The sequence below is a fragment of the Capsicum annuum genome, chromosome 1 (assembly GCF_002878395.1).
Source record: "Capsicum annuum cultivar UCD-10X-F1 chromosome 1, UCD10Xv1.1, whole genome shotgun sequence".
NCBI classification, from domain to species: Eukaryota; Viridiplantae; Streptophyta; class Magnoliopsida; order Solanales; family Solanaceae; genus Capsicum; species Capsicum annuum.
In genome coordinates, this window is record NC_061111.1 from 152,568,345 (window position 1) to 152,591,043 (window position 22,699).

The following is a 22,699-nucleotide window of genomic DNA, read 5'->3' on the forward strand; positions in this document are numbered from 1 at the left end:
TTAATATAACTGGATTAATTATTTGAGTCCAAACATATATGGATTTAATTAAAGTCTATTTTTTTATTGGGCTAGCCCATTGATTTAAGTTACAAATGATGAACCACTTTGCTAAGCCCAAGATATTATCATATTCTACAGGACCAAATAAACGCCACGTGTCAAATGGCGTGGCATGCCAAGTTAAGTGAAGGAGCCAATAAGATCATGCCACATGTCAAAAAAGTGCAGTAGACCCAATAAAATCAAAGCCTATACAAGTCGCCACGTCAATTGAATTTGATTGGTCAAAGAAAGTCCATCTTCATCATGACTCTTTCTTTTCCACAACTATAAATAGGGGTCTCATAATTCAGAAGGAGAGACTCCAGAACTCTAACAAGTAGCAAGAGAAAACTCGTGGATCAAACGCCGCAATTCTCTAAAAAGCTCAAGCATTCAAATCAAGTACATCAAGATTCAAGATCAAGACCACAATATTCAAGAACAAGCTCCAAAGCCCTTGAATTCAAGCAAAGTCAAGATCAAGTCTCTCAAATCAACAAATCAAGTTCAAATTCAAGATCAGCTCCAAAGCCCTTGAATTCAAGCAAAGTCAAGATCAAGTCTCTCAAACCAACAAATCAAGTTCAAATTCAAGACCAACCTTTAAGCCCTTGAATTTATGTTTGAAAAGGCGAATCAGAGGATTCATAGAGATTGTAACACTCTCATTGAAATCAATAAATTGATTGTTGCAATATTTTCTTGTCTCAATTATTTATTTTCGGCCACGAAAATTTTATTGTCCTACAACAACCTAGCTAGATAAAGATAAGATAGATCGAAATTCTCGCCCGTCAATACATAATGGTAGAGATTATAAGATAAATGCAAGTTCGATGAAGGTGGAAGTTTAGGAAACTAACCAACTAAGCCACTAAGATTTTTCTACAGATAGCTACTTAGTCATCTGTATAAAAAAGTTTCATCATAATTAACCAATTAAGCTACTAAGATTTTCCTATAGATAGCTTGTTAGTCATATGTAAAAAGGTTTCTATGATCTTCGCTCAAGCAATACATACTCAAAATTGCATACGATTTACAGCAAAGAATATCATCTTTGAAGTGTGATGATTATCCTTAAGGCTACAATAAAAGATGATAATTCAACTTTCATATTTTACTTTCTTTATCATAACTTTTTATTCTATTATTATTCAATTGTTGCTTATGTTATATTGCTATTTCTACAATGTCATCTAAAATGCGCATTCTTAAATCATTCAACATAAATTTGATGGTACCGTTCTAAAGGCAAACACTTTCAACGCCATCTCAAACTATATAGCTTAAATAGTAATAGTCAAACTATAATAGAATCTAAATTATGACCATGTATTCGTGAGTAAAATTATTCGAAATTAATCAATCAGAGATAATAAATACTAATAAAATAATCTAAATGCACACAAATTGCTCCAAAACATCATCATAAATTTTTAAAAACATTGGTATTACATTGAGTTGTTCAAAATTTTACTTATACTTCATCCGTTTCGTTTTACTTAATCCATATACTAAATAATTATTTCAATTTATTTATCTATTTTATAAAATCAAATAAATTTTGTTATATTTTCCTTCCTATCCTTAGTATTAAATAATTATATAAAGTAATAATAGTCAAATTTCTATTTTTTTCGATAATCATTAATCAAGATGTTTGATTCAATTTACTCGTCTTTAATTTAATTCTACAGAATGAAAAAATTCAATATCATTCGATCAGTAGGTCACACTCATTAATAAATTTAAAATATTATTAATAGGATTAATTTAATACTATAACATGATGATTTGAAATTTATGTGGTGACCGGTTATAGAATTGATAGCTCGTTTTTAACAAGCCCCCAAGGAGAGCTTTTGAAATCGAGTCCTGGCGCCATTTCAACTCCTCAGTCCCATCACAAACCCACCAATACAAAAATCAATATCTTCACAACCCTTACCATTTCAAGATTTGGAACCACAACTACATAAATTGGAATGAAAAAATTCTTTGGAAAAGACCCAAAACCCTAAGTTAGAACAAGTGTTGTTGTCTTTGAAGAAACAAAGATGGAGATTCAAAGGAAATTGGTCGTATGTCCGGAGAACGATGAGTTAGCAGAGTACATGATGAACAAGATGCAGGAAATGGCTCAAAGCCCCGAAGGGATTTCCGAGAATATATCCATGATTCTTCAAAAAGCCTATACTAATCTGTGCAAGTCCAAAACCCCAATTGAGACTCTCAAACAGTTTTCTCAGGTCAAGTGAGTAAAAATCTTAATACCCATTTCCCAATTTGAGTCGCTAAGATGAGTCTGAGTATCTATTGGAAACATCCTCTCTCCCCGGAAAGGTAGGGGTAAGGTCTCTTACCCTTATTAGACCCCACGTGTCGGATTGCACCGCCTTTGTTGTTGTTGAGTCTCTAAATGAGATTGGGGGTCTATCGGAAATGACCTCTTTACCCTATAAAGGTAGGGGTAAGGTCTGTATACATCTTACCTTTGCTAGAATCGACGTGAATGATTACACTGGGTGTGTTGTTGTTGAGCCACTAAAATGAGTGAACCTTGGATTTGTGATTATTGTATTTGATTTGCTTTGAATTCTAGGGGTGTTGGAAAATGGTTGTTGAGGTTAATGAAAGGTTTTTTTGAAGCTGATGATCGTGGCGCTTCGTCATCCGAGGAGAGTGAGGACTTTACTGAGAAAGGTAAATGTTGTAGTTTTTTGCAGTGATAGTGGAGTGTATAAAGGTGGAGCCTTTGTAGTGCTATTGGAGTGTATTCTTGCCAGAATTAGTCCTTTCGTCTTTTCAAATGCGTTTGGTTGTTTAACTGATTTATTGATTCACTTGAGTTTTCTCAATAAACTGATTGACTTTGTCTCTGCCTACATCATGTCTGATTGTTGCACTTAGCGGAAAATGTGGAGTCGTTGTAATGATAGTGGTGTGTATAAAGGTGAAGCCTTTGTTGTGGTATTGGGGTGTATTCTTGACAGAATTATCTTATGCTCTTTTTGTCTTTTCAAATGTATTTGGTTGTTTGAGTAGCTGATTTATTGACTCACTCGAGTTTTCTCAGTAAACTGATTGAATACGAATTCTGCTTATGAACTTAGAAATTTAGTTTCATGGTCAAATTAGCTTACATTTGTATGCTCGATAATTAGACCCATTGTTTGTTGGCCTAAATGAATGACTGTTCTAGTGGATTTAGAAATAAAACATCAGTAATTGAGTTGAATATAACAATGCAAGACTTTGTGTATATGGAATTGAGTTTTCTTAGTTAATTACTTTATTTATATGATCAATTTTGTATTCTGATGGAGGACATGGATTTTGGATCAGTTGGAAGTTACTCAATTGTTTCCCATATCTCCAGGGAAGAAAAATAAGAGAACAAAGCGTTACATGCCTCAGAAGAATTCTGTGGCTTATGCCTTATTGATCACGCTGTACAGGTGAATAGCTAATTTAATGGAGTCTGCTTTGCTTTGTTTTAATAAATTGCTGTTTCAGAAATGCAAAATTTCATGATTCCAGGAGTACAACAGACGGTGAACAATTTATGCATAAGCAGGAGCTTATTGATGCTGCTGAAGCAAGTGGTCTATCTCGTGCACCTATTGGGTACGTCTCATGCTGCTTAACTTATATTCTCCCCTTTCCGTTCAGCATTTAACTTAGTATGTACTAAGTGGATGTTTCTGCTCTTTTCTCCATGCCATATGCCATACATTAGACCTGAGAAAGGGAAAGAAAAACCTGGACAATTTAGCTCACCAAGGGACTGGTACAGCGGATGGAGCTGCATGGGGAACTTAATATGCAAAGGGCTTGTTGCTAAGTCGAGCTGCCCTGCAAAGTATGCTTGCCATGTCTTTGATTTATGCTTTTTTCTGGAACTCTGGTTACTTAGATTCAAATATAAATGGCCATTTCATTTCCTGCAAGGTAGTTTATGTGCATGTTAGGAAATTTTAGCTTGCTTTAAGATCTGAAAGTCATTGCTAATTTTAAATGGGACCTATGAGTTACCTCCATCAGTTTGGATCTGTTGCATCTAACCGGTGTGAATTTTAAAAGTATCCACAAAACATCCTCAAAATTATGAACTAAACTATACTGGTTAGTACTGTCCTTTAAATTAACAAAGCTTGCTAAAATTACAAAATAGCCTTACGTTCAGTTTTCTTCTTTTTTCTTTATCCATTTTCTATCTCTTCTTCCTGTTCCCAGCCAATAAAACAAAGAGGGGGTGTTGGATGAAACTTGTTATTGTCGTTATCGTTATCCTTCTTTTTCTACTGGGCTTTATCTTGCTTTTAAATTGGCCCAAGATGTGGTAGTTGTGGAAGATCATTATTTGTGATATTATCTTTCTTTTTCTAGTAGCCTTTATCATGCTTTTAAATTGGCCAAGACGTGGTAAAATTACAAAATAGCCTTACTTTCAGTTTATCTTCTCTTTTCCTTATCCATGTTCTATCTTTTCTTGCTGTTCCCAGCCAATGAAACAAATAGGGGGTGTTTGATGAAACTTGTTATTGTCATTATCGTTATCCTTCTTTTTCAACTGGCCTTTATCTTGCTTTTAAATTGGCCCAAGATGTGGTAGTTGTGGAGGACGATGTGGTAGTTGTGGAGGATCATTATTTCTGTTATTACCTTCGTTTTCTACGTGCCTTTATCGTGCTTTTAAATTGGCCAAGACGTGGTAGTTGTGGGAGATCATCATTGCTATTATTATCCTTCGTTTCTAGTGGCTTTTATCATGCTTTTAAATTGGTCCAAGGCAGTTTTTTAAAGTTGGGGATTGGGGAAGAGGAAACGGGGGAGGGGATTACAAGGTACGGAATCAAACCCTCACCAACAAGGCAAAAGTTTAGGTAGCCAATCAACTGAGCTACTAATATCACAAAGTTAAATTTTTGTTGAAGGCCCAAGATGTGGTGGTTGTGGAAGTTCATTATTTCTATAATTATTCTTCGTTTTCTAGTGGCCTTCATCATGCTTTTGAATTGTCCAAGATGTGGTAGTTTTGGAAGGAAAAAAGGCTAAGAACCATTTAGTCTTATTGTAACTGTGTCACACAAACACAAAAAAGTTTATCTTTTTCCGCCTTTTCTAAATTCTTAGTGTTCTTTCTGTATATGTGTTACCTATTTTTGTGCAATTTTTAGTTACGCACTTCCTCAACCTACGTGCCCCCTTCCAAAAGGACTTCTATGTGCAATACTTACTTGGTATGTTATTGTAACTAAAAGTTTTCATTAATAATAACAAGGCCAACTTGGCCATATGCAAGTGCAATACTAAAAGAAGAGAAACCTATAAAATATGGTTCTCTCCAAAAGACACAATCCTTTATACAAACAGGAACTACATGGGTGCACCAAAAGAAAATAAGGGACTGAGACTGTTCCTTAGTTGAGCACAACTCACTCTACTCCTTCAAAAGCTCTCCTATTTCTCTCTTTCCAAATAGCTTACATTAAAGCAAGACGAGTAACATTCCTAGTCTTGTGCCTTCTTTTTCTAGCTCTAATCTTCCCACTGAATATTAGCTCCTTTACGGATCTTGGCATTACCCAAGAAACACCAAACCATCTAAAGATAAAAAAGGGGACAGCCCGGTGCACTAAAACTCCCGCTATGTGCAGGGTCCGGGGAAGGGCCCCACCTGAAGGGTGTATTGTACGCAACCTTACCTTGCATGTCACATGGAAACAACTTTACCGGTTACTCCAAACCATCTAAAGATATCCTCCCATATCCTCTTAGCTAATTTGCAATGTAACAAAATATGATCCACGTCCTCCTCACCCGCCTCGTTACTATAGGTCCCCATATTATATTGTCCACGCTTCAGTTAATGAGGCCTGGGCATGCAGGGGAGTGTTAAGTATCCTACATCGGAAAAGGGATGGGTAATTAGTCTCCTTATATGGACTTGGGCAATCCTCCCCTCATGAGCTAGCTTTTGAGGTTCAGTTGGGCTCAAGATCCATTCTTTATCATGGTATCAGAGCCTCTATGATCTTGGTAGAGAATCAAAGAGCTTCCATTCCCGGCGGGCAACTATAACCCATATATGCCGCCCGTCCAACCAATGATCATGTTAGCAAAAGTTAGGCCACCACACTTCTTTCCCCTGCTTTCTCATATCTAATTTGTATAGCACCATACATCTTTCTGGTGATTACTTTCTCATATCAAATTTGTGTAGCACCGCACATCTCTCCGGACTACTCATATTTAATTTGCGTAGTACCATGCATCTTTTCGGACTACTCTCTCATATCTGAGTTGCATAACACCATGATTCTTTCCGGCGATTCCTTAGATCTGATTTGCGTAGTTCCATGTGTCTTTACGGCGACTCCTTAGATCTAATTTGCATAGGGTCGTGCCATCATTCTGACCATATCCATATAAGTGCTTTTTTTCAGTAGGGTCGTGCCGTCATTTCGACCTTGAACAAAGATTTGGGATGAACGTGACTCTGATACCATGAGGGAAATATAAGAGAAAAATATTATTTAATTGTTGTAACTACATTATTACATTGAGACCCTATTTATAGACACTACATTCTAATCCTTTTCCTAATAGGACACTACATTATAATTCCTTTTCAAGTAAGATTCTATATGCTATTCCTATTCCTACTCATATTCTAACAGAAACATTAGGTAAGAAGACAACCTTTCTTTTCCTAATATTCTCTACCATTATCAAAATCACCCCTCGAGTAGCTAACCATGCGAAGAAGCACACCTTCCTCGGTACCTTTGGAATCCAAACCGAGATATGTGGAAGATGAACCTCTGCACTAACCAAGAGCTTTTCATAGGACTTACCAAAAAACAAATTGTTATTTCCCAATTTGCTTAGTATGCTTGTAAATATGATCATAGATTTTGGTATTACGCTTATAAATATGGTTGTGCACAACCTTGTTCTGAATATTTAAGAAGTTACTAGTTTAAAAAAAAAAATTGTTATTTCGCAACTCCCAACTCAAAGCATCAGGTCTGTCAACTGGCTTGTATTGCTTTGAAGTAAAACTAGCAATCTTTGAAACTTGGTCACTTCCCAATCCCGAAAATTCCTCCTAAGCCTCAAGTCCCAGAAAGTCTCCCCCTTTTTGTCCACCTAACTTGCTGAACAGACAATTCCCTTTGGCAAGAAACTCTGTATAATACTAGAATTCATCCTTAAGCACCAAACTTGCACACTGCTTTTCCCCCCAAAGCTAACTCCCCAAGCACTCTCTTTCTGGCATTCCTACATATTTCATATCACTCTTGTAGGGCCCCTTGGGAAGTGAATGAATGGTTGGAAATACTTCAACATAACTTTTTATGGGACACAATAGAAAGAACTATGAAGTATAACAGTGAATTGGAGAGTTGTCACATCTCCACAGATATGGGCAAGACATGGAGTATTGGAGTGAAAGATCACAAGGTGTTTAATAAATCTCTGATAGGAAAGTGAATTGAGGTGGAGGATAATGCATTTTGGAGTGGGTGGTAGCAAAAAAGTATGAGGTCATGGAAGGTGGATGGATGACTCAAAATAGTACGACACCTTTGGGGTGTGTAGGAATATTAGGAAGGGGTGAGAAGACTTTAGTGTTCATGTTTCTAGCAGAATTAATTTTTGGGCACGTTTGTGGTTCTAGGAGAACAAGTTGAGGAAAACCTTTCCTAATTTATATCGTGTTTCTTGTCAAAAGGAGAAGATAGTCCAACAAATTTGTAGGTATCACGAAGGGGGTAATTCACTCGGACTTAAGATTCAAAAGAAATCTTTTGGGAGATGAAAGAGTTTCACAATTTGGTTGTGTAAAGATATGGCACCTGAGCCTAACTCAACCTCAAAGATTGCTCATGAGGGGAGAATTGCCTAAGTCCATATAAGCAAACCGCCAGTCCATTCCCCAACCAATATGGGACTTCCACAACCCACCCTAACAAGTTGATTTTTTGTATGGGCTGGACACATCAAGCAACATATCGTATGCATGGAGCTGGGGAGAGAGCAAACATGGTTTATTTATTGCTAGTTTTTCTTATAAGAGTTTGCTTGTGAGAGGAATGTTCTTTCCTTCGTGACTCCATATAGGATCCCTAGAGCTCCGAGAGAAGGTGTGTTTCGTTGTATGGTTGTCAGCAAAGGGGTTGATCTTAACGTTGGAAAATCTGAGAAAGAGGAGACTATGTTAGTTGGTGTTTATGTGCAAAAGTGCATGTGAATATGTAGATCATTTACTGTGAAGTGGCTTATCTGTTATGAAGGATGACTGTTAACTTGTTTGGGTTGCAATAGGTGATGCTGGGACAGTGAAATAGGCTTTATGAGGAAGAGAAGCCCAAGGGCATGGAGCGTGGTCCCCCAGTAATCATGTGGGTTATTTGGAAAAGAATGAAATAGGAGGGCCTTTGAGGGGGTGGAGCAAGTTTCTGTTGAAGTGCAAAGTCATTTTTTGTCTCTAGTTTATCTTTGGTGTGCTTATGAGGTCCCCTATTTGTATAGAGGATTGAACCTTTTTTTGTTGAGAACCATATCATGGTGTAAGTTCTCTTCTTTTGGTATGGCTTGTATACGAGGTTCCCACAATTGTTAATAAAATTATTTACCTTATAAAAAAATCAAACACATGAGAGGTGTATGTAAGAGCTTTTCTTGGTTTTAGGGATGAGGGGTAAATAGCGTTCCTAATGCTGAATCAGTTACACCTATTAATAAAACGAGATGTATTGAGATCTACCCTGTTAACTGTGCAGATGTGTGCCGGCACTACTTTGTGGCAATATTACAGGAACCATCATCTTATAAACAGTCATATTGTGCTTTATTTGCTATGCAAGTGTATATCCTTGCATGCTTAACCAGTTTGTTTTCCTGATCTTATGACTTAGTAATAAACCAGGCATCTTTTGTCAACAAGTGCAGATATATGCTGACGGAAGAAGGCAAAGAGATTGCGCAGGAGTGTCTTTTGAAGTCAGGAATTGTTGATTCCAAAGAAATATCGGCATCTTTGACGGGATTTTCGAAATTGAATAACAAGGAAATGCCATATAAGGCGACAACTAGCAACTTATCGAATATGGAAGTTCGGCATACTACTCCAGTGAGAAAAAGGGCAGTGCCATCATCTCAATCATCTGACGAAGTTAGAGAGAGGACACTGCCAGTATCTCAATCGACTGGCAAAAAGAAAATGAATGTCATTCCATCTGAATCTCTTGACAGGGTACTTTTTCTGTTTTAAATGTGCTACTTTGGATTCATAATTCTTGAATTTATAATAGCAATTTGTCGTTTAATACCTCTTGTTATGTGTTAGTGATGATTTTCTTCCATCAGAACCTTGCTTGTCATTTTCACTGCTGCCATAGTGACGTCAAAAATTTCAGAAAGTGCAAGGATGTATTGATATGAGTATTCAATTGACTAGACTGGCAGATCGTGTTATGATTTGTTTGATCATCGATGGACCAGTAATCACTCATTACGAATACTCTGATCACTTTACTCTCTCACATTTGTTAATAGAAATTTCTAACACACAGTAAGTAATTGCGTAAACAGAAATAAGGAGTGAAAGTGAGTTCATGATCTTCTTGTGAATTTTAGATCCACTGTTGTCCCCACAAAAAAGTACTCTGTAAAACGGATCTTCTTTAGTTTTGCATCACGGGATGGTTACTATGAGTGATCTTTCAATGCATTCCACGAGTATGCACCAAAACATTGAACTGTTCTTAATGTAATGGAACTTCAGCCTTGAAGAGGGTCATGTTTACAGACAATTATTACTTCCTGTTATTGTAAATGGAACTTCACTACAGAAAAGAGAAGGGGGCATACCCCTTAGTAGTTCATTTTCTGAGACTGCATATTTCATAAGGCCGATATTAAGACCTGTCACCCTCGTCTGAGAAAAATGCTCCATCTCAACTATTGAGCCCCTAGATTCTCTTACATCTAGGTGTCTCTTTTAAAAGCAATCTGGATTTATTGCTTTCATCAGTCTTTGAGATAAATATAAATATGTAAACATGAAACAGCTCTATTTAATGCTTGCTAGTTGCCAAATCTGGTTAATGTTCTATTCGATTTTTATGGTCTAAAGTGATGGCTGCAGCATCATTGCCACTACCAATTAGATGAGATAAAGCAATTCCTGTATCCTGCTACTATTAAGTCTATTTGTGGCTATTGTTTACTGCAGAGACAGTAAAAGTTTGCTAAGCATTGAACATCAAGATATCCCCTTTTTTGGTCCACTCAGCGATTATGTTTGAATACGCTAAAGCATTCGATCCGTATATACTTTCACCACTTAGAGGTCGTTTGGTAGAGTGTATAAGAATAATGTCGAATATAGTTTATTAGTAATGCTTGTAGTAGTTGTGCTGGTATTAGTTATGTAGTTAATATTTCTTACACTGTTTGGTTTGATGTATTAAAAATAATATTAAAAACATAATTTTCATAAAATAATATTTGTTTACAAAAATACCTTTTTTTAGCTTTGTACGCTTTTTTTTCAAGGGAAGGAGGAGGTAGGCAGCAACAACAACTGTTGTAGAAATGGAAAACCCAATTTCCACTTCTTCACCTGGCAATGAAATCAATAAAATTAAGGGGTTAATTTAAGGTATAGAAAGAAAAGTGGCCAACTATAGGAAAGAAAAGAGCAAAGTATCGAAGAAGACCACCCTTGCTTTTCCATGGCAAGGTATAGAAAAGAAAGAGACAAATTACAGAGAAAGTGAGGCAAAGTACCGTGAGGAAAAGGACGGGAAATATCTAGAGGAATTTAAGGGGTAATTATGTCATTTACTAAGTTAATGCATGTGTTGAAATGCTTTGCGTTACTAATGCATAGAAAATGGCGGTATTAATAATACACACCTCAATACACAATAGAGTGTATAACTAATGCTTGTATTAGTTATACATGGGCCAAGAACGTGCACCAAACAAGATATTCGTAATACACATAGCTAATGCAAGCATTATTTTAATACACTCTACCAAGCGACCCCATAGTCCTTCCACCTGTTCAAGTCTTGGACTTGTCGATGTTTTTAGTACTGAGTTTTCTCATAGAAACTGGAAATGACTGAATAAATGTTAGTGATCTTAGAAAGATTCACCCAAATTACTGTAGTATTGTTATCTTAGGCTTACCTCCAAGCAGATCTAATGTCCAATATTTGATGACAATCCTCATCCTTGATTAGCTCTTTGGGGGGTTTGAAAGACAAAAGCTTTGCATCTATGAGTGTTCTGTCAGTGATATGGCATCTCTAACGTATTCTATTATACACAACTATCTGTTTTCATCAACTTTTTCTCTTAATTTCGTTGGAAGTTGTTCCTTGGGTTCTACTTTAAGATGCTTCAAAGTTGTTTCATTTTCTTCTTTAAGATTCTTTTTGAAGTAACGCTGGATTTTGTTGAGCTTATTCAATTATCAATTTTTCCTTTTTTTTTTTGTTCTGTGCATCTGATCTTGATTAGGTTCTTGTAGTTTGTTCAAATGGGATTCTCCGAGGAACAAGTAATTCAGGCTTACGATGAAGTGTTAGAAACATCAGAGAACAAAGATATATCGTCCATCTGGCCATCTGTTCTGTGTCGTCTTCGAGAAGATCAAGTTTATGGTTTGTATCCTGACTCCCTTTTCATGTTGATTATATAGTTAATACTAAGATTTAAGAATACATAGTTTGGATTGTTAGAGGTGCTGAATAAAACAGTTATAATTAAGTGTCCTTTTTCATGACTTTAGTGCCTCTCAATGTCCAGGTCAAGTTGGTAGTATTAGAATTGAAGACAGGCAATCTGAGTCTACTTGCAATGGAACAGTAAACAGTGCAAAGCCTTCTCGTACTGCTGATTTTGCACATTGTTCAAATGCTTTGAAAGCCTGTTCATCCACTGTAAGTGCAGAGTGATGCTAGCTTTTATCCGAGTTCAATGAAGCATTAAGATGTACTACTGAAGAGAGATGCATGTAAAAATTAGGTTGTTTTCTGTTTTTAATATCTTCATTCAATTGTGTGTTCAGCTTGTTGATGAGCAATTACCATGTCTGGAAACTAGATCCAATCTCTTGGCGGTGCCACCATTGGCTAATGGAGAGCAATTTAAAGATGTTTATGAAGTAGTTTTGATATTAGATGATCGGGAACAGTTTACTTCTCGAGGGTAAGTAAGCTTCAGTTTGTTCATTTTTTATAACAGGTTTAGTTTAATATCAGAATTATTATGACACTTGAGGGCCTGGGCTAGTGGTCAATAAAGTTGGTGCAAACTTCGGAGACCAAGGTTTAAATCCCAGCAGATACTCGGTGAAATAGTCGAAGTGCGTGCAAAAGGCACAGACATGACCCCCATATAAAAAGACCCAGTATTATTGTGATGAGTAGCCACTTTATCTAACCACTATTGCAATTTATTTCTGTTTCTCATGTGTGCTTAGACAACAAATGTGGTGATATAAAGTTCACAAAGCTCATCTGCGGAAGTCTTGTGTGCCACTTATCCTATTAGTTTTAAATCTTATATATCGTTGAACCTTATACTTGGTGCTCTAGAGATGGCAATCTGCCAATCTTTGTGGATTAAATTTCGGATCTGCTCCAATGTGATAATGTAATTAACCCACAATACGGAAACAAGACACAAAACACAAGACAAACCGAGGACCAAAAGGGGAACAAGTCTCGGCCAACAATAATACCACAAGAACGAGATGATACAAGGTGTACTTTACACCAAAAAAAACAGCCAACAACAAGATGAACACGAGATGATAAGACAACAACAACAAGATAACAATAATACACGGCTTTACTAGAAAAGAACACAAACACGATTACAAGAAGTGTAAGGATAGGAAGTGAGACATCAACTCTCACAAGAACTAAGAACCTAAGTGTATGTGACACACTAAGACCCTTAATACTTGTAATAGGCAACACCAACACTCTTACAATGACACAAGAGGGCGTGAACCACTCAAGCGCCAAGGTTTCTAACAATGTTTGGCAATACTAGCGATTCCACCCTAGCATCACCCTCTTTTCGGATTTGGTGGCTTTTCCAAGCCCTAAACTAAGGTGGTACATTCCTCACACTAGAGAGAGTTTGGTTCAAGTGTTACAACTTTCAATATCAATAAACAACTAAAGAACTAAAGACCTAAAACTAGTCTATTTATAGACTTATTACAAACATAAGTGAAATGTCTCAAATGCCCTTAATGAAGGGAAGACAAAAGGTGCCTATGGAGTGTAGTGTATTGCCCGTTCTTGGTGTGTAATATGGCGTTCCTTTGCACTTCACTTGCACACTTCGAGTCTCGGGTTCGATGCACACTCTCATAAGTTCATCTCCATGATTATTCTTGCATCACAATGTTACCAATTTCCATAAAAAAAATAAAAATTAAATTAGATCCAGCTCAAAGTTTCTTCCAGCTTTTCTGCATTGATGCACTTTGACATTCCATATACTCGACACTCCCTATCACTAAAATCGGTAAACAGATTGTACTTTTGTGAAGCTGTTTTTAACTTCTTGCTGCTAATTTGAAAGGTGATCTAGTAGCATCAGTAATAAGGAAGTAGAAAAATAATCACTGTATTTATTGATTTTTTCTTGATCAAGTACTATATACTGAATAGTAAAAGGATATCTGTTTAAGTATATAGCATGTCAAAGTGCACCGATGCAGGAAAACTGGAAGACTTTGAAGATGGGTCCTAAAAGGTGATCTAGTGGCATCACAACCTTACTGTGTTAATAAGGAAGAAGAAAAATAATCACCATATTTACTGATTTTTTCTTGATCTAGTACTATATATACTGAATATTAAAAGGTACATTTTGGCCAAACTTTTAAGATCAACTTATTTTGAAAAGTGTTCTTTTCGAAAGTGCTTTTTAACAAAATACTTTTGGTGAGAAGCAGTTTATGTTTGGCTAATAAATTTTAACGTACTTTTAAGCAGCAATTAGTGTGTTTGATCAAACCTTTTCAAAATTTTTCTAAGAGTGTATATATATATATATATATATATATATATATATATATATATATATATATATATACATACATACATACATACATACATACATCTATACCTCTGCTACTCCTAGAAACATTTTATTTTCTCTCAAAAGTTTGGCCAAACACCTTACTTTTCTAAAATAAGCTCTTTTTTTTAGGAAAATAAGCACTTTTGGTCTCTTAAAAGCTTGGCCAAACGAGCTATAAAATATAACTATATGCCAATTTATTTGCTTGGGGAAAGCAAAGATTTTGATATGGCCTCAGACTAATGGTTCTTTCATATATCCTTGAAACTTTCCTCATTTAGGGAGCAACTATCATATAGGAATGTCTAGAACGTGCTGTTTTCATCTGCTATTCTAAAGTGAAAGTAGAGACATGAGAATGATATCATTAAATTTGCAGTCATTGAGCTCTCCTTTTTTATTTCCTAAATGGACCCCCTTCCCCGTGCCCGTGCCGGCAAAATAACAACGACAACATCATACCCAGTATATTCCTATATTGTGTGCTCTGGAGAGGATAGAATGTACACAGTCTATACCACTACCTCAGAGGTAATGTTGAGAGGTTATTTCTGATAGACCCCCGACTCGAGACCAAACAATGTAGGAAAAGACATATAAGAACATGAAACACAGGGAAGTAACAAAACAACATACAGTAATAAAGCAACAGACAGTAGCAGAAGCAAGATTATTCCAAATAATACCACCAACAATCTAACCGAAACCACAAACAACACCTAAAAACTCCAAGAACAAGATATTATTTGTGAAACGCTACAACTACCCCACATTCTACTAACCTTCTACCTTAAAACGTGTTCTGTACACCTTCCTATTTAGAGTCATGTCCTCGGTAAGCTGTAACTACTCTATGTCATCTCTAAGCACCTCCCTCCAATATTTCTTTGGTCTACCTCTACCTTGCCTGAATCCATCCATAGCCAACCTCTCACACATCCGCACTGGGGCATCCGTGCCCCTCTTCATCGCACGCCCGAACCATCTCAACCTTGCCTCACGCATCTTGTCTTCTACCGAAGTCACTCCCACTTTGTGACGTATAACCTCATTTCTGATCCTATCCATCCTAGTAAACCCACACATCCATCACAACATCCTTATCTCTGCCACCCTCATCTTTTAATGTGAGATTTCTTAATTGGTCAACACTTCGCCCCATAGAATATTGCTGGTCTAACCGCCACTCTATAGAACTTTCCTTTAAGTCGAGGGGGCGCTTTCCTATCACACAAGACTCCGGATGCGAGCCGCCATTTCACCCACCCGTGTCAATACGATAAGTGACATCCTCGTCAATTTCACCATTTCCCTGTATCATTGTATCATAGACCTAAGATACTTGAAACTATCTCTCTTTGGAATGACCTGGGTATCAAGCTTCACTACCACGTCCGTCTCATGTGTCCCCTCACGAACTTACACTCCAAATATTCTGTCTTGGTCTTGCTTAATCTAAATCCTTTAGACTCCAGGGTTTGTCTCCAAACCTCCAACTTAGCATTAACTCCATCGTGAGCTTGTCAATCAAAACTACGTCATCCACAAATAACATACACCAAGGAACCTCACCTTGAACTTGCCATATACGGGAAAGTGCTTCAAGTCTCCTCCTACAGTTCTTACTCGAGTCTTAGATTTATTGTACATGTCCTTAATTGACCCACCACAGGAACACCTATAGCCTCCAACCACCTCTATAGAACCTCTGTGGGAATTTGTCAACACTTCTCTAGATCAATGAACACCATGTGCAAGTCTTTATTTCTCTCCTTATTCTGCTTCACCAATCTCCTAACGAGATGAATGGCCTCCGTAGTCGAGCGTCCTGGTATGAATCCGAATTGATTCTCGGAAATAGTCACAGTCCTCCTTAACCTCAACTTCATCACCTTTTCCCAAGCCTTCATAGTGTGACTCAACAACGTGATATCATTATAGTTGTTGTAATTCTGAATGTTACCCTTGTTCTTATACAAAGGAACCATTGTACTCCATCTCCAAGCTTCAAACATCTTTGTCGTCTTAAAAATGACATAAACAACTCGGTCAACCACTCCATACCTGCCCCGCCTGTGCTCTTCCAAAAATCCACAGAATCTCATTTGGCGTAGTCGCTCTACTCCTACACATCCTACGAATAATACCCCTAACCTCATCAACCTTAATATGTCTACAATAACTATAATCACGATGCGTCTGAGTGCTCTAAGCCCCCCGGCACGATACTTGTGTCCCCCGTTTCGTTCAAGAGCTTATGGAAGTATGGATGCCATCTTCTCCTAATGAGAACCTCATCCAGCAATACTTCGTCGTCCTCACCCTTAATGTACTTCATTTGGTCAAGATCACGAGCCTTATGCTCCCTCACCTTTGGTTGGCCGGTATAACTTTTTTTCTCCACGTTTTTGCCCTAATCAGCATACAAGCTTTCGAATGTTGTTGTTTTAGCCGCCGTAACAGCTAACTTTCCCTCCTTCCTAGCCAATTCATACTCTTCTCTATTTCTCCGTTTCTCTCCCTGCGGTCATACTTTCCACCAACTTCGCGCAAGCCCTCTTCTTTGTCTCTACCTTTCCTTACACTTCTCCATTCCACCACCAATTCCCTCAACATCTGTCAGACCGACCTTTTGGGACACCCAACACCTCTTTAGCTGTTTCCCTAATTCGTCCCCACTACTCCCCTAAGCCCCCACATCTATCAACTTCTCTTTTATCTCCAGGGTACTGGCTATAGTCAAGCTATCCCGTTTGATCCTAAGACGATCATCCACTCCTCCTCTTGATCTCCAAATCCATCACCAAAAGCTTATGTTGGGTTAAAAGATTCTCACCTGGGATAACCCTTACAGCCTTTACAAAGACCTTTATCCTCCGTCCTAAGGAGCAAAAAGTCTATCTGAGTCTTGACCACCGAACTACGGAAGGTAACCAAGTGCTCCCTCTTCTTTGGAACGTAAGAGTTCGCTATCCTCAATCCAAAGGCTCTAGCAAAATTTAAAAGTGAAACTCCTGCTTCATTCATCTCCGGAAACCAAAACCTCCGTGCACATCTTGGTAACCCCTCGGTGATGACCCGATTTGCCCATTGAAATCTCCTCTTAAACAAAGCTTCTCAGTGTTCCGCGCACCTCTTACCACCTCATCCAAAACCTCCTGAAAGCTCTTTTTCTCCTTCTCGTCCAAGCCCGAGTATGGTGCGTATGCATTAATGATGTTCCAAGTAGACCCTTCAACGACTTAACTTAATTGACATCATCCTATCATTGACCATCCTAACCTCTAGCACATGCTCCCTAAGCTCTTCATCTACTAGAATTTCTATCCCATTCCTATTCCTCATCCTCATGCTCCCTATCCATAACTTATACACGTCCACATATTGCGCCTTAGAACCTATCTATTTGGTCTCTTGAATACAAGCTATACTAATCTTCCTGCTCTTTAGAATCTTCAATAGTTCTATGGACTTTTCTTATAAAGTTCCTATATTCCAGGATCCTACTCTTAACCTAGAGGCCTCCCCCCCCCCGGCCTTGAACCAGACCCTAAACCCGATCCTAGTCCCAAACTCGAACCCAACCCCAACCTTGATCCCAAACCCGGTCCTGCCCGATGACATGACCCTAGTCTACCATTATCCACCTAGGCCACTTGAAAAGATCAAGGAAGAACTAGCTAAACGAACTAACCTGCAACTCAACTACAAATATTGGTAAATGTAAACAAGATGGAGTAAAATACACTAGCTCAAAAGGGGAATCTAGTAAAGAACCCCAATAATCAAGAACAACACAAAATATCTACTAAACTAGAAGCAAAGGAATCCGATAGGGAACTAAAGAAGCAATACGATAGAATACACTACCAAGTATGCTAAAGAGGATAGATTTGAACTGTATAGCACCCTAAGAAGCTTAGCAAGCAAGAACAAATCAATGGTAGAAAAGTGCCCGCAAAATAAGGAGCAGAAAAAATCCAGCATGACCAGAAAACTAGCAAATGCAGTAAAAAGACATCCTTGATGTGTAGGTCTAAACTCCTTTGTTCCTGTACTATCTATTTTGAACAGATGTCTAATTGGCTGTTTTTTTTTTTTTGATTTTCTTGTGGACTCATTGAAATCTGTGCCCATTATATTTTCAGGTCACGATCCAGGAAGATAATTGAGAACATCAGCACACAATTTAAAATTAAGATAGATGTAAGCATCTGCAATCTTTCCTCTTTAAGTTTCTCTTTTCTTGTGCTTTCATCTATTAACTGAGTCAGGAACAATTAGTTGAAATAATTAATTATAAAACACTTTGTTTTGGTTAGCTTTTAATTATTTGAAGATTCTCACTATGTGTCCATGCTTTTTTTTTTTAAAGCTGTACATGCCTTTTCTTATAAGTAAAAAAAGATTTTATAAATCTTTGCGCTTCCCCAGTGAATAAGGCATAATTAGTAATTACAGGTCTCGCATCCCTCTGTAGTGTCATAGCATTGCATCTAGTTCAAGTGCAACACCAGATTGCACTAAAAGGCTGTGAATATTTCTCTGTTTGCCTTAAAAGATTCTGCTATTTCTTTCAAGCTAGATAGTCCGCCAAATGGCCAGTGGTTTGTCTTCCAAGTCTTTACATATTTTTTTTCCATCCTTGCAAGAACTCAATAATGAATTTTGGCACGGTTCAACTCATGCCAAGTATTACCGAAACATATTCCACAACTGTCTGGTGACCCAAAAATGCAGGAAGAGGTGGCAAACTTCTTGAGAATGCTCTTCACAAAGTGGGCATCTGCTGCAAAAATGAAATCCCCTGTTTCGCAGGTTTGCTTAGGTGAGACAAGCCTGCAATGATCCAGGTAAAACAAGAGACCTTCAAAGGTGTCTTGTGTCTCCATATCCTTTTCCAAGGTCATAATACCCTGTCTATGCTAGAAACTTGCATGAGGTAATAACTTCTTGCTGAAAAGAGACCCTTGGGATGACTCGTCTAACTGATGAAGTCTGTTTTTTTCTGATTTAAGGTTATATTGCTTAACTTCTGGAGCATAACACATAGTCCTTCCACTTCCCAATCACTATTATTCCTTCTGTGAAAGAGATTCCACCATTGTGTTGAACTAAATACTGCAATTTGCTGAAAATTCCGTGAATAGGAAATTTTGGGGAACCTGACCCAACCATGCATCTGCCCAGAATCTGATTTTCCTCCCGTCACCAAGAGTAAAGCCCATATGTGGCTCTAATTTGTTCCCATATCCTCAGATATGTTTCCGTAGTCCGGTACCTTCAAGTGCTGTAAAGATTTTGGTACTCCAGGGGCTCCAAGTGATCTTTCCACCAAAACGCTCCTCGGACGTGCATTTTTACCTCCTTGTTGAATCTTCGGTGCCATATCAGCAACATGCTTTTGTTATTATTCTCTAGGTTCTGGATACCAGGCCTCCTTTCTTTCTTTTTGGGGAAATTCATTTCCAGTTTACATGGCAAAAAGAATAAGATTGTTTATTTCCTTGTCAAAAGAAGTCTCATCTCAATTCGTCCAATTGTTTCAAACCGAGGAAAGAGCCAGGAAGGGAGACATTGCTTACATAGGAAGTGCGCTGAGCACACTATTGATTAAAGAGATTCTGCCCTGCCCCCTAACGAAATATACTGCTGCGTTCCAGCTTGCCAGCATCTTTTCCATCTTTTCAATCGCCTCATTCCATATTGTCACTGATTTATATTTATCTCCCAGAGGTAAGTCCTAATACTTCATAGGAAGAGTTCTGACATTGCGCTGTTGGCAAGTTGACTGATATTTGGCTTTATTACTGGAAAGAGAAAACTTTTTGTGAAGTTAATGTGTAACCCTGAGACAGCTTCAAGAGAGTTGGACACATCCTCAAAATCAAATCTGTTGTTCCTCTGTATCACACATGATCAAAGTATTGTCTGCACCTAAAATGTTAGTGATTTTGAGATTCCCATTGCCTCTGCTGTCTGCTTGAAAACCCGAGATCCAATATGCTTTTACTGCACTATAATCTTGCTAAGGCCCCCAATGACCAGAATAAAGAGGAAAAAAAAAAGAAATAGGATTACCTTGTGGTAGTGGTAGATGCTAGTATTTTATAATTGGAGACAGGACTGCTGGCAGTTTCTACTGCACTAATAAGCATACAAATGTTGTTTTTAAAACATTGCTGTCCTATATATTACACAGTAGCTGATACACGTAAGATTAATTTTGGCACTCCCATAGGTTAGGCGCTTGCCTGTTGGTGATGCAATCTGGATTGCTCGCAACAAATTTATTGGTACTGAATATGTTCTTGACTTCATTGTGGAGAGGAAGAACGTTGAAGATTTGCAAAGTTCAATCAGGGATAACCGGTATAGAGATCAGAAGCTGCGGCTTTTGGTATTTTCTCATCTTCTTTTTCCTTTGGTGCTGCTTAAGTACTTCTGATATGCTGTGATATATTTACTTGTGTATACTTTTGGCTTGTCTTTTCGTAACTTCTAGCTTTTAATTATTTTTCTATGTACTGAGCCTTCCACAGCCATGATATATTGACATAGGATTAGTGATCATGCAGTTTACTCTGTTAGAAATATACCTTTTAAGCCTATGACCATAAATAAGCCTTGATGATCTATAAAAGTATGTACGTTGTTGTCCAAAAGTGAAAGTGTAGTTTAATTTTCGACTACTACATCTGGCTTTAGAGTTCAGAGGTCATATGGTTCAGAGACAAGTTTTACAGAGATTGTTATTTACTACTTCCCAATTTATGTGGCACTGTTTGACTTGACAAAAAGTTCAAGAAAGAAAGGAAGAGTTTTTGAATTTTGTGGTCTAAAATAAATCTTGGCCAGTTGCATGGTTCTAATTATTTCATTAAGACTTCAGATTAAAACGGTAATTTTAAGGTCAAGTTGTTTCTAGTTATAGAAATGTGCGATTCTTTTTGAGATGGAGGGATTATTATTTTTTCTTGTACAATGTATAACTCAAAATATGTATAAAAAGGTATTGTTTAAAACATGAGGATTATTTGGTCATTTTAGTTGGCTTAATCCATGTATTAGATTCCCTTATTATTTTCCACCTTCTATATCATATAAAATAATATATAGGATCCCGCATAACTTCTGCAAATGCTATTTAAGTTAGCAATAATAAAGTATATGTGGTGCTGAATTTTATGCCAATAGTTAAAAAAATGTGATAATATATAGGATCCCGCATAACTTATGCAAATGTTAAATAAGTTAGCAACAATAATGTATATGTAGTGCTGAATTTTTTGCCAATGGTTAAAAAAAATGTGACCAAACATTGTATTGCTTATGCTGATATTTTATGTGGGTATTATCACTCTTTAATTGAAAACCGAAAGAGCACTTAGTGTTTGTGAATTTTATGCACGGAGCTTGCCTATGATTACAAATGTTTTCTTGCAACGAAGGTTGTTCCACTCCTTTCCCTTAGAGCGTAGTGGGTCGTAGTTTCTTCCCTTAGGCACTGATTCCTATAAAAGACTAAGGGTGATTGTTTGATTTGATTTCCCTTTTTTTGGGAATAGGATCTTTTATCATAGTTTCCATGGAGAATAATATAGACGAAAGAAGAATGGACATATGAGCTGAGCATCTCTATTTACTTTAGGTTCTAGAAATGCCATGTTCCTTTGGAAGAAGTTTATTGTCACAAGGCCCATTATGGCTCCCTTAATCATTTTCCTTTTTCCATATTTTTTATGTGGGTTTTCTTTTGATTTATGCCAGAGATGTGGACTCAAGAAGCTGATATATGTCATTGAAGGAGATCCTAATGCTTGTGCTGCCACCGAAAGCATCAAAACAGCGTAAGCTTTAAGTTTCTTTTCTTATTCTTTTTATTTTGGAGTTGGATCTAGCAAAGTTATCTTACCTTTTCTTTTTTACTTCATGTTTTTTAATTTCTATTTCTGATTACCCATGATTTCCTTAGTTGTTTCACAACCGAGATCTTGGAGGGCTTTGATGTGCAAAGAACAAGTGGTTTGGGAGAGACGTTGAGAAAGTATGGCTATCTTACTCAAGCAATCAATCAGTACCACAGATGCATGGATAGCGAGCTGCCTAATTCCAGGCTTTGCCCCCGGTTTAAAGAATTTATCAGGAAGTGTGAAGATCTTGACAAAATGACAGTTAGTGATGTGTTTGCTGTCCAACTAATGCAGGTAGGAAGTTACTTGAAAAAGTTGGCATACATTTAAAATTCCTTATTAATAGAATACTTGTGTTAAAAATCTCCGGTTGTTAGGATTTGCTGCTTGATAGCACTTAGGAATTTTATGTACTACTAGGTCTCGGTTTCCATGTAAAAACACCTCCATCAAGTTCGGGAAGTGTTGGCTATATTAGCCATGAATTCGCTCAATTAGCTCTATTTTGATGGAGTGATTTTAATGCATGCAGGTCCCACAGGTGACAGAGGAAGCTGCTATTGCTGTTCTTGATGTGTATCCAACACTTTCATCTCTTGCTCGTGCTT

The 22,699-nt window shown here is 37.4% G+C and overlaps 1 protein-coding gene across 1 annotated transcript in view; it reads left to right on the forward strand.

The window, feature by feature from the left end:
- Positions 1-1,854: 1,854 nt before the first annotated feature.
- The window catches only part of LOC107839890 (crossover junction endonuclease MUS81), a gene marked incomplete in the record, with an annotated part of 21,727 nt that continues 882 nt past the window's right edge, over positions 1,855-22,699 (forward strand). Inside the window, 14 exon segments of the mRNA XM_016683550.2 lie at positions 1,855-2,302; positions 2,651-2,751; positions 3,428-3,506; positions 3,589-3,675; positions 3,788-3,910; positions 9,010-9,313; positions 11,603-11,735; positions 11,881-12,014; positions 12,143-12,282; positions 18,327-18,384; positions 20,420-20,578; positions 21,949-22,028; positions 22,154-22,385; positions 22,624-22,699. Of these exon segments, the coding sequence (XP_016539036.2) occupies positions 2,106-2,302; positions 2,651-2,751; positions 3,428-3,506; positions 3,589-3,675; positions 3,788-3,910; positions 9,010-9,313; positions 11,603-11,735; positions 11,881-12,014; positions 12,143-12,282; positions 18,327-18,384; positions 20,420-20,578; positions 21,949-22,028; positions 22,154-22,385; positions 22,624-22,699 (1,903 nt within the window).